The sequence below is a fragment of the Dromiciops gliroides genome, chromosome 1 (assembly GCF_019393635.1).
Source record: "Dromiciops gliroides isolate mDroGli1 chromosome 1, mDroGli1.pri, whole genome shotgun sequence".
NCBI lineage: Eukaryota > Metazoa > Chordata > Mammalia > Microbiotheria > Microbiotheriidae > Dromiciops > Dromiciops gliroides.
The window spans coordinates 744,649-757,314 of record NC_057861.1 but is presented as its reverse complement, the minus strand read 5'-3'; the positions used below and the strand labels follow the sequence as shown (position 1 = coordinate 757,314).

General features: G+C 48.3%; 1 protein-coding gene across 1 annotated transcript; it reads left to right on the top strand.

Moving 5' to 3' along the window:
- Nucleotides 1–456: 456 nt before the first annotated feature.
- Nucleotides 457–8,107, top strand: GSTT4 (glutathione S-transferase theta 4). Its single transcript, XM_043974607.1, has 5 exons — nt 457–568; nt 1,620–1,707; nt 2,778–2,928; nt 3,252–3,428; nt 7,907–8,107. The coding sequence occupies exons 1-5, from the start codon at nt 457–459 to the stop codon at nt 8,105–8,107; spliced, it is 729 nt and encodes a 242-aa protein (XP_043830542.1).
- The last annotated feature ends 4,559 nt before the right edge of the window (nt 8,108–12,666 follow it).

Here is a 12,666-nt window from a genome sequence, read left to right as displayed (position 1 = left end):
CTTCAAGTGGTTTCATCCATCTCCCCAAATGGTTTACCAGGGTGTGGCCACTGCCCATACACCAGCTTCTTGGAGCCCCAGGTGAGAGTTGAGTGGCAAGTGGACACCAAAGGTGGATGAGCAGCCCTCCCACAGAGGGGATGGTCCTTCCTGAATACCCAAACACCCTAAATATTGATTGACTTGGATTGGTTGGAGCACGGGACCTCCAAGGTCCCTTGCAGTCTGAGATTCTATGACTCTATCCCTCTTCCCTCTCAGGGACAGAACACTATGATAAGTGCAAGAACGTGTGTGGCCATCTCCATGGCAGTGTGCACAGAAAGCAGAGGTTCTAGAACCAGGGCCGTAAGCGGGCTGGCCCATGGCGATCCTGGGTGCACAGCCACCTGCAGCTAGGACAGCGCACCTCTCATCTCACAAGGTGGCTGGATGCCCTGGTGCTTTCTGGCCACCATGAGCCTGGAACTGTACCTAGACCTTATTTCTGCACCTTGTCGGGTCATTTATATCTTTGCCAAGATGAACCATATTCACTTCCAGTACTTTCCCATGGATCTGTTGCAAGGTCAAGAGGGGAGCCCATTGTGCAGGGCCCAGGGCCATGGGTGAGGGAATTGCATAATCCCCAAGTAGTTTGGGCCCTCCAAAGCTGCCAAGCCCCACCCTGACCTGAACAGGAATCCCCCAGGGGGTCGGGAACCTCAGGGAAGGGACACAGGTCCCTGCTCAGTTCCAGCAGCCTGGTGTAGGTCAGAGGAGCAGCCCCTGCCAGTGCTGGAAGCTGGCCTGAGTGATGGAGCCCGGAGCCCAGGCCCAGGAGCCAGGGGCAGTGCTGACTCACTCACTGAAGGCCTTCTGGCCCAGAGTGGAAACCCTCATGGCGGGTCCAGCTTCCTCCCTCTTTGCCTCTTCTGGTCAGTCACTGGGCCAGCCCAGTTCTGCCTGTCTCTTCTCCAGAGCCTCAGGGGCTCTCTGTGTTTTTGAAGTCCTCAGTGACCTTGGCCTCTGCTTCCCCCTCTGTCAAAGAGAACCTTTGGGGTCCCTTCCAGCTCTAGGCTCGGTGAGAGACACCAATCATAGGCGGCCCTTCTATGGATCTTTACCATTTGTAGCTTGTTTGGTCCACACAGCAGCCCTGGGAGGCAGGTGCTGTTATTATCCCCATTTTGTAGATGAGGGAGTGGAGGCAAAGAGGTTACGTGGCTGAGCTAGTAAGCAGCTTAAGCAGGATTTGAACTCAGGTCCTCCTGAGTCCCAGTGAGTTGCTCTCTGTTGGGCCACCTAGCTGCCAAATACTGCTGTGGGCACTGGGCCTGTGCTCCTGCCTTAGGGTCTGTGTCCAGTGACCTTCTATATGTCAAAGAGCATAGATGGCAAGACAGTGCAGACAAGTGATGAGAACCTGCAGAGCTGGGTTCTAATCCCAGGCTCTGCTACCTTGCTGTGTACTGTTGGCCAAGCGTCTCTCCTCTCTCTGGGGTCCTCATCTGGAGCCTGAGGGGGTCCCTGCCTATGACGTGGCTGGGATTCTGGGGCCCTGGGAGGGCAGGGAAGGGTCTCTGTCCTTTCCCCATGCCCTGCCCCATCCTCAATGTGGGACCTTCTTTCTGGCATAGGTCAGCAGCACAGCAAGGAATTTGAAGCCATCAGCATCGAGAAGAAGGTGCCGGTGCTCCGGGAGGGAAGCTTCATCTTGTCTGAGAGGTGATGATGGCCATGCCATGGGCGCTGCAGGAGTATTGGGCATCAGCTCACCGGGGCAGGCTGCCGGGCAGGCGAAGGGGTGGCCTCCCAGGCCCTCTTCCCCTCCCTCCAACTCTCACCCTTCCACAACCACCCATGAAGCCCCTGGGGCTTTGGTCAAACCCTTGGAAACAATCTTAGCCTGGACGTGATCTATGAGAACTTCTGCCCAGCCTGGCTGTGTGACCCTGGACAAGTCACCTCTTGGTGCTTTAAGCAGCTCCCCAAGACTAAGCTGCAGAAAAGGTGCCAACCTGCTCTGAGATGAGACCACTACATATACTAACAAAATCACCTTTTTTTTTTCTTCAGGGCAATGAGGATTAAGTGACTTGCCCAGGGTCACACAGCTAGTAAGTGTCAAGTGTCTGAGGCCGGATTTGAACTCAGGTCCTCCTGAATCCAGGGCCAGTGCTTTATCCACTGTGCCACCTAGCTACCCCCAAATCACCTGTTTTTGATCAATTCGTTGTGTCCAACTCTTCATGACCCTATTTGGATGCTGGAGCGGTTTGCCATTTCCTTCTCCAGCTTATTTTACAAATGAGGAAACTGAGGCAAACAGGGTGAAGTGACTTGCCTAGGGTCACACACCTACTATGGAAGTGTCTGAGGCCAGAATTGAACTCATCTTCCTGACTTCAGGCCCAACACTCTATGCACTGGGCCACTTAGCTGCCCAATAAAATCACATGCCCACCCCTAGCCCTATAAGAGACATCTCTGGCCACAAGGGGGTGGCCTGGCTAGAATGCTGGATCTGGACTAAGGAAGAGCAGAGTTCAAATACTACCTTAGACACTGACAAGCCATCATGATCCTCTGTGACCTTCAGTTTCCTCATCTGTAAAATGGGGGTAACCAGAGCCCCTACTTCACAGGGTTGTTGTGAGGATCACAGAAGGCAACCCCTACAGATGGCCTTAAGTGCTCTATTGCGGCCAGCTCTCCAGGGTGTGCCTCCAGTGGGCACTTCATGCATGTTTGGGGGTCTGTTCTGCCCCCTATAATAGCTGGCCCTTCCCTTGCAGTGTGGCCATCCTGTTATACCTGACCCGCAAATACAGCACTTCCATCTATTGGTACCCGCCTGATATACACATGCGGGCCTCCATTGACGAATACATGGCCTGGCAGCATGAAAGCCTGCATATCCCCATGAGGAAGATCCTGTGGTCGAAGGTAAAGAGGTTCCTGTCCCTGATCCCCCAAAAGTACAGGAACCTGGAAATCTGCCTCTTGAGTGCTCCTTGTAGCCAGTCAACGGGCATGAGATGGAAGGAAAGAAGGGGGAGGGGGGAGGAAGAAGGAGGAAGAGGGAGGGAGGAGTCTGGGGTCATGTGGAGAGGATGGCAGCTGAGACCCTGGCCATAGACCAGGCTGGCGCTGTTGGGAGGCACTGCACGATTCTTAGGGAAGTCCTTCAGATTGGGGCAGGCAGAAATGTCCCTTCCCCAGCCCCTTTCTCCTATCTTTGCCCTCCCTTTCTCTCTCCTGCTGGCCAGTTGCTGATCCCAATGATTACGGGGCAGAAAGTGCCAGAGGAGAAAATGAATGACATACTGAAACAAGTACAGACCAACATCCAGTTGTTTTCTGACCACTTCCTGAAGGACAAGCCGTTTATAACAGGGAAGATCATTTGTGTGGCTGATCTGATGGCTGTTGTGGAGATGATGCAGGTGATGAGAGAGTGCTGGGTGGAGACCAGAAATGCCCCCTGGGAGGGGAGGGGAATTTTACAAACCAGAGGTGTCCCAGCAGAGGCCACTGTGTGCCTCTGCAGAGTCTTGTTGGTGGGTGCAGTCACTGGGAGCCCTTGGTGGGGCATCAGGGAACAGAGTGGCCAGTGGGTGAGTCTGGAGGAAGGGACAAAGTAGAAGCTGTTTTGGGAGGGGGCAGTCACTGGGAATTGGAAGAAACATTGTCAGGAGGCTCACCCCTCCCTAGAGCTATAAGATTTCCAGATTTTATAAAGTTATGGGCACAAGTTGGACCTCAGAACTAGGAACAAATGAGTTGAAGCTGCAGGACTGATGGAAGCAAGAAAGTCACAAGAGCGGGAGCTTTGAGAGGGCGAAGATGCTGCCACAGGAGCCCCTCAGAGGCCCCAGAGTCCAGCTGCCTGATTGAATGGACTCAGATCCAGACTGACTAAGGGGCTTACCTGAGGCCACACAAGCCTAAGCGCCCGGAGGTGAAAGTGGAGCCCAGGCCCTCCAACTCCACACCTCAGCCTCTTTACTGATGAGGAGTATTGATGGGGCAGCTGGGCGGTGCAGGGGTCAGAGCCCTGGGCCTGGAGTCAGGACAACCCCATTTTAAATCCAGCCACAGATACTTCCTAGCTGTGTGTCCCTGGGCAAGTCACTTCACCCTGTTTGCCTCCGTTCCTTATGTGTAAAATGGGCTAGAAAAGTGAATGGCAAACCCTTCTCTGACGAGAAAACCCCGAGGAGTCCTCGTGAGTCAGACATTACTGAGAACAGCCAAACAACCAAAATTCACTGGAAGGTCAAATACTGAAGCTGAGGCTTTGGCCACATCATGAGGATATAGGACTCATGGCAGAAGACCCTGATACCGGGAAAGTTTGAAGGCAAAAGGATGAGGGGACGGCAGAGAATGAGGTGGATGGAGAGTGTCATGGAAATGGCCAACACGGGCTAGGACAGGCTTGGGGAGCTAGCAGAGGGCAGAAATGCCCAGTGTCTTAGCATCCATATGGTCACAAAGTGTCAGCCATGACTGGATGACTGAACCAACAGGAATGCTCGCAAGGAAATCGGCAGTGTAGAGACTTGGCCTTTTCGGGTAACCTAGTTGGACGAGGAATGTATCTCGAAAAATAGAGGGCGGCTCTGATCAAAGATCGCTTCTCAGCCTGTTAAAGGCAGGGATCAGGTGTCGATTTGGGCAAAGCTTTTTGTAGTCTCCCATTTTGTCCTTGTAGACAAAATCAAGAAAGGCGGATTAGATCACTGTCCGATGAGTTTGTAAGCCATTGAACGGGTTGATGTCAAGTTGGAATAAGGACTCGGGTGGATTTGTGTGGCCGAACATTCTGATCAGTTCCCTCCAGGGCATGCTTATCAAACTGAAGATACTACAAAGCCAGAGAAGTAACTCACACACTAGATGACAATCAAAATCCAAATGGAGGTGTTCAAAGTGGAAAGACCTCTCAGCGGGCCAAGCCATGCTTGGCAGCGTTCTCCCAAGTGAGCATCCAGCCTTCCACGGAAGCCCTCCCATAACGGGGAGTCCGCAGCCTCCCGAGGTCGGCCACTCTGCCTCCAGTTACCGCCTGGAAACTTTCACACTACCAAAGCCGCCTCTCTGAAGCTCCCACCTTTTGTTCCCAGCACGGCGGCTTCTGGAGGCAAAGAGAACAAGCCTAGTCCTTCTTCCACGGAATCACAATCCTGGCTTCCTCACTTCCTGGCCTAAGGACCTTGGACAAGGGCTTTTTCTGCCTCAAGCCTCTGATTCCTTAATCCCAGATCTCGTTTCATCTTTATGCATAGAGGGCACTTTCCTCTGTGGCCTCTCCTTCAGGACACTGCCCAGCCTTTGGCGCAGAAATGAGAGGATGATCATCAACCCTCATGGTCTACATAGGCTGCTGCCGTCCCTGCAAGTCCATAGCTTCCCCTTAGGATACCGCGCGTTCTGTCGTCTCCAGAAGGATCTCTCTAATACTGCGTGCCACATGGCTCATTGTGCCATCCAGTCTGACGTGGTTGAGTCTGGGGTCTAGGAGAAATGGACTGAACATCCAATGCTTCCTTTTCCTTAAGGAAGTCTTATCGTTGAGTCATTACAGTCGTGCCCCGCTATTCGTCACCCTGTCTTGGGTGTTCTTGGCAAAGGTACTGGACTGCTTTGCCATTTCCTTCTCCAGCTTATTTTACAGATGAGGAAACTGGGGCAAAGGTGGCTAAGTGCCTCGCCCGGGGTCACACAGCTAGTAAGTTTCCAATTCCAGATTTGAACTCAGGTCCTTTTGATTCCAGGCTAAGCACTCCATCCACCGGGCCACCCAGCACAGGTTGTTTGCTTGCAAATGCAGAGTCTTGGGTTCCCAGAAGCAGTTATCTCGCTAATTGGTTTTTAAAAAATCTTCCAATAATCACTCCAGAGCTTCAATCCATGTGAGAGTACCCCTGAGCTCTCAAAGGCTTGGGCAGGTTCTACCAAGCTGGGAAGCCCCCACAGATGTGGCCCCTAATGACAGATGGAAGGTGTATTGAAGACCTTACTCTGGGACTTTGGGCTGGATCTGACAGGATGAAAATAAACGGGGCTAGGGGCAGCTAGATGGCGCAGTGGTTAAAACACCGGCCCTGGATTCAGGAGTACCTGAGTTCACATCCGGCCTCAGACACTTGACACTTACTAGTTGTGTGACCCTGGGCAAGCTTAACCCCCATTGCCTGCAAAAAAAAAAAAGAAGAAAGGAAAAGAAAATAAACAGGGCCATAGCACCACCCTCTTGCCCTCCCCCAGGTTGCATCAGGAAAGGCCTGGTGTCTAGGCCTAGGGGAGTCACTGTCCCTCTCTGCCATGGGCTGGAGGATTCTGGAAGAATGACCGGGGAGGCCGTGCTGGAAGGGTCACTAGAATAACGATAGTGTCTCAAGCCCCTGGCAGCCACTAAAGTGGGTTTCCTAAAGTTCAGGCTTGATTATGTCACCCCCTACTCTGTAAACTTCACTGGCTCCTTATCCCCTCCAGGACCCAATACAAAATCCTCCAAGCCCTTTACAACCTGACCTCCTCCTCCCTTTGCAGTCTTCTTACTCCTCGACACTCCTCCTCGGTCCCAGACCTTCCGTCTCTGACCAGTCAGTCTCTTTGGCATCCTCCCCCCCCCCTTCTTGGGATGCTCTCGCTCCCCTGCTCTGACCACTGACCTCTCTGGCTTCCTTCAAGTCCCAAGTCAAATCCTACCTTTTGCCCCTCATAATTCCAGTGCCCTCCTCCTATTAGTTATTTCCTATTTATTGCATGTTGTCTTCTCCATTACACTGTAAGGTCCTTGTGACAGGGACTATTTTTGCCTCTTTTTATATACCCAGTGCTTAAGACAGTGCCTAGAACATACTTTTTGTTGTTGTGGTTCAGCCATTCACTGCTGTCTGACTCTTTTTTTTGGTGAGGCAATTGGGGTTAAGTGACTTGTCCAGGGTCACACAGCTAGTAAGTGTTAAGTGTCTGAGGCCGGATTTGAACTCAGGTCCTCCTGAATCCAGGGCTGGTGCTCTATCCACTGTGCCACCTGGCTGCCCCTGTCTGACTCTTCTTGACCCCACAGACCATAGCACACCAGCCTCTTCTATTCTCCACTCTCTCCTGAAGTCTGTCTGAGCTCTTGCTCATTGCTTCTGTGAGTTTACCCATCTCGTCATCCGCCATCACCCTTTTCCTTTTGCCTTCAGTCTTTGCCAACATCAGGATCTTTTCTGAGTCCTTTTCTCACTATGTGGCCAATGTGTTTAAGTGTCAGCTTCATATTTGATCTTCCAGTGAAATGTCTGACTTAATTTCTTTAAGTGGTACTTCCCATCGCTGTGTCTTCTGAGTTCTCACTTCTGGAAAAACAGTTCCACCATTTGACTCTCAGCAGCCAAAGTCGCTCAAGAATTCCCTTATAATTCTTTATAATTCATCTTCACAAGATAAATGAAATGAGTTCCCCAGGAAAGCCATCCTCTTCCTCCTCTTTTTCTCTACCTTACTCACTCCCTGTTCTGCTATAACAGGTAATAGTCTTCTAACAAAGACAGTTCAATTACTGTTCACTCAAGATTTCCTTTCCTACTAAAGATGCAGTAACAATGTCTTGTGCCTTTATGGGGAGAAGCTATTGAATCTGGGATTACATGTGATTCTGTAATATTCAAGTGTTAGCTTACATAACAGAATGAGATCAAGGATTGTTTCATGGAAGAAGTGGGACCTGAGCTATGAAACATAGGTAGGATTTGGATAAATGGAGGAATGAGTGAGGGAACTTGGAGCATGAGAGAGGGTGTGAGCAAAGGCCTCTGGGTGGGAATGAGTCTGCTTAAAGAAGAGGAAGGGGATTGGTTTAGAGATTTCAGTTGGGCACATGGATAAGTTAACCCACACACTTTGTCCTTCTGTCTGCCTGCAGCCAGTGGGTGCCAACCATAATATCTTCCTTGGCCAACCCAAGCTCAATGCATGGCGCCAGCGGGTAGAGGAAATTGTGGGCTCCAGACTCTTCCAGGAAGCCCACCAGAAGCTGTTCACCATCAAGAAGTGGGACACGTCCCTTTTAAACAATAGTACAAAAGAGAAGATCCTCGTCATGGTACAGAGTGTAAATAAATAAATGCAGAAAGTCCTTTTAACACAGGTGGGGCTTCTGGGCTTCCAAAGACCTTGGTTAGACAGAGGGCATAGGGGCATTCTCCAGGTCCTAAAGATTATGGTAGTCCCATTCTTCTCTCAATAAAGAGTTGGCATCTGGGCTACAAAGCAGTAAGGAGTCATGGCCTTTGCTAAGCCTTGGCCTTTTGCATTTGCATGAAGCATCACCCAGGGGTCTCATCTGATAATTGGACTGGTCTTGGGGAGGAAAGATGGGAGAAGTTGAGGGAATAGCAGGACTCCTCTAAGAACTGATTGAGGGGACAGGCCATACCTAACTGGTGAGAGGTTTGATTCAAACTGCCTGAGTAGCAACAAAAACAATGAGGGTGACAGGGCTTTTGAGCAGGAAATAAGCAGGGGGTCCCTGACAAGTGGGCCCCTCCCCCTCCCCTGCTATTTCCAAAAGGAGTTCCCAAAGTCCAGCACAAGATGTGAACACTCTTGGGTACCTTTTGCTCTCTTCAAATTAGATTGGTGATGACAATTGATTCCTGTACATTTAATGATCATGCTTAGGTATGGGTCTCCCCAAGTGATATAGCCAACCCTATTCTCTGTCATGAGCTAAGTGCTCCACCACCATATACCATATCCTAGACTTCTCCACCTGGGGGTGCTGTGGACATCACAAAGTTCAGGTCTGTCCTGATCCCCCCACCATACCCCCCGCTGTTGGTATCCTCTCAATTTGCCCAATGTTAACTTTATTTCCTATTTGTTCATATTTTAGCCACCTGAAGGACCGTATGCTCCTCAGGGGAAGGAATTGTTTGATTGATGTCTTTGGCAACCAGGTGTTTGCATGGACTTGTAGTTGGGAAGACCAGAGCTTAAATCCTGCCTTAGACATCAGCTATTTGACCCTTAGCAAATCACTTAACTTTGCCTTAGTTTTCTCATCTATAAAATGGGGTAAGAACCCCAACCTCCTGGGTTGTTGTGAGGATCAAATGAAATATTTGCAAAGATAATATTTGTAAAGGCTTTGAAACCCTTAAAGGAATACCTAAATGCTAGTTAACTAGTAGTGGAGGTGGTCATGGTGGTGGTCGTAATAGGAGTAGCAGTAGTGGTAGCAGCAGCAGCAGTACTGGTAGTGGTTGTAGTAGCAGCAGCAGTAGTAATGGTGGTGATGGTGGTGGTAGCAACAGCAGCAACAGCAAAACCCATCATATGGTTTTGCCCAGAGTAGGTACTTAATAAGTTCTTTGTTAAATTCAAGTTAATTGGGGCAGCTAGGTGGTTCGGTGGATAGAGCACCAGCCCTGGGTTCAGGAGGACCTGAGTTCAAATCTGGCCTCAGACACTTGACACTTACTAGCTGTGTGACCCTGGGCAAGTCACTTAACCCCAATTGCCTCAAAGAAAAAGAAAAAGAAATTCAAGTTAATTGAATTAAAGTGAATAGAATTAGATGGGAATTGGGTGGAAATTGCCCTACAAAAATATACCCACGAGACAATAATTCATTGAAGGGTTCTTGCATGCTCTCAAGGGTCTCCACTGGAATGGGGCATTGTTTCTTTGGGGAGAGGTTAAAGGCCTTCAAGCCTTCATCTACCCTCTCCCTTTCTTACACCTCTCAAAGAACTCATTCATGGGGTATCCTTGGGAGCAGGTCCTTTTAAAGTCCTATGAACCATTATCCCAACCACCACACAAGGGAAGAAAATGTTTTCCATACAGAGATAGGTGTTGTTGAAAAATTCAGAACATGGTGCTCCATGCTTGATAATACTTGCTGACCAAACTGAGCTAAAGTTCCCTCTGTATCAAGTAGAGCCTCAATTAGGTTGCAATGGCATTTGATTGCCCATAGCTGCCTTCTTTATTTTGTGGAGCAATGAGGGTTAAGTGACTTGCCCAGGGTCACACAGCTAGTAAGTGTCAAGTGTCTGAGGCCAGATTTGAACTCAGGTCCTCCTGACTCCAGGGCCGGGACTCTATCCACTGCGACACCTCGCTGCCCCTGGGGCTGGTTTTGAACTCAGGTCCTCCTGACTCCAGGGCCGGCGCTCTATCCACTGCACCATCTCGCTGCCCTCCCCCCATCAGCTGCCTTCTTGAGTGGTCCTCAGTTGTCTTCAGGCAGCCCCCAGGCTTCCTCAAGAGTTACTCCCACCTCCATCCTTTGTATAGTACCCATCCCTTTGTCAAGTACAGGGGGCTTCAATGTTCTGATTCAGGATGCAGGGTGAAAAAATATACTTAGTCAATAAATTAAGTGCCTACTATGTGCCAGACACTGTGCTAAGCACTGGGAGCACAAAAAGAGGCTACAGACAGTCCCTACCCCCAAGGAGCTCACAATCTACTGGTAAGTAATCCCAGAGAACTTCTTCCCCATTAACTCATCTCTGTATCTGGGCTTATCACAAGGAGCCCCAAACTATTAGAAACCTGAGAGATGGCAGGCCCCTGAAGAGTAAGAGCCATTGGCCCTCTTTTGAGAACTATTTGTTCATATTCTTTGGCCACCCTTTCATTGAGGAAAGCCTCTTGGTCTTATTTTTCCTATATATCTCAAATATCAGAGCTTAGTGCCTTGTTATAGTTACCTGTGGCATCCCACAGTAGACTCTAAGTTCTATTAGGGCAAAGACCATGACTTTACATCAACTCTATTTCTCCCCTAGGACCTATAACAGTTCTCTATAAATAGGAGAAACTTAATAAAATAATAGCCAAAGGAAACTGAGTCAAAGGGTTTTGAAAATGGAATTTCTGCAGGATTTCCAGTGATGCAAAACACTTTCCCTATAAACATTAATAATTCCTTTTTCCAGGTGGCATAGGGGCATGATGGAGAGTACCAAAGAAGTCCAAAAGCAGTGGAGCTGGCGGGAAATAGGCAGCTGAAAAAGCTCATTGATGCTATGTCAAATTGAGAGGAATTACTATTCTACTATTAATAACTAATGACTCATTCTGGTCCCCCTTTTCTTCCTTCTATTTTCTGTCAAAGCCCAAATCAGTTAGTCTCTGAAGGTCATGGCTGGTTGATAAGGCTGCCCCTAACTCTCAAGGAACAAACACACTTGTTAATTTTGGGTGTGACTCCATCCAACCAGGAGACCTAATTTCTGTTTGAACTATAAACAGAATCTAGTCTGAGCTAGTCCTTACCCAGAGGGAAGGAGCCCCTGTCCTTAATCTCCTCCATTAGAGTTTAGGATAACCGAACTCATGAAAGAGAAAATCAGCCAAAGAGGAATGGAAGGAGATGCTAGCCTATGTTGCTAGAAGCTGGTGAATCTCTTAATCAAACCATGTTTTCATCAGGAGGGGCAAGAAGACTTTTAGCCCACCTCTTTATTAAGTATCCACCTATCAAGGTTGATTTTCACTTGTCAGGGGAATTCCCTGTCTTTCAGAAGACATTTAATACATTTTGCAATCTCTTTCGACATCTCTGGTTACCAAGAGAAACCACTGACCATCAATTTATTGCCAGCCTAATTAATAAATTGATTATTAATTACCCAGAAACTTTGTCTCTCGGGGTTTTCATTCATCTCAAAGTCAAGTTGAGAGGCATTTACTACCTTCTATGTGTCAGGCACTACACAAAGCATTGGAGACACAAAGAAAGGCAAAAACACCCAAAGCAACTATTCCTTTCTCTAAAGGAGCTCACAGTCTAATGGAGAAGACAGCTTTTAAACAATAGTGAACAGACAGTGAGCTGAACTGTAGGTAACAGAAGGAATGCACTAGCACAAAGGGTGACCCAAACAGGCTTCTTGCAGAAGACGATGTTTTCACTGCAATGTGAAGGAAGCCAGAGAAACCTGAGGAGAGAGGGAATTCATGTTTTAGTAAAGAACGTGAAATATCTTATTGGAAAAAATCTGGTCTGGAAAAAAAGATCAAGGATAAATATTATAAGAATTGTTGGACTACCTGAAAGTCATGATCAAAAAAGAGTCTAAACACTCTACTCCAAGAAGTCATTAAGGAAAATTGCCCTGAAGTTTTAGAAATAGAGGGTAAAATAGAAAGTGAGAAGATCCACTGATCACCACCTGAAAGAGATCAAAAACAAAAATTCATGGGAACATTATAGCTAAGTTTCAAAGCTCCCAGGTCAAGGAGAAAATATTATAAGCAACTAGAAAGAAACAATTCAAATATTGTGAAGCTGCAGTGGGGATAACACAAGATTTAGCAGCTTTTACATTAAGAGACTTCTTTGAGATTTTTCTTTTTTGCTCTGATTCTCCTTTCACAACATGACTAATGCAGAATTATGTTTAATGTGATCGTACATATATAACCTATATCAGATTACTTGATGTCTTGGAGGGGAGAATAGGGTGGAGGGTGGGCAGAGCAGGGACCTTATTCTCATCATAACTGGGTTAAAGAAGAAATAACATATATATCCAGTTGGATATAAACATCTTCTAACTTACAGATATATAGGAGGCAAAGGGATATGGTAAGGGAGGGACTCTTAGAAGGATGTGTGGATTAGGGAGGCAGTGGTTAGAAGTAAATTAAAAGGGGCAGCTAGGT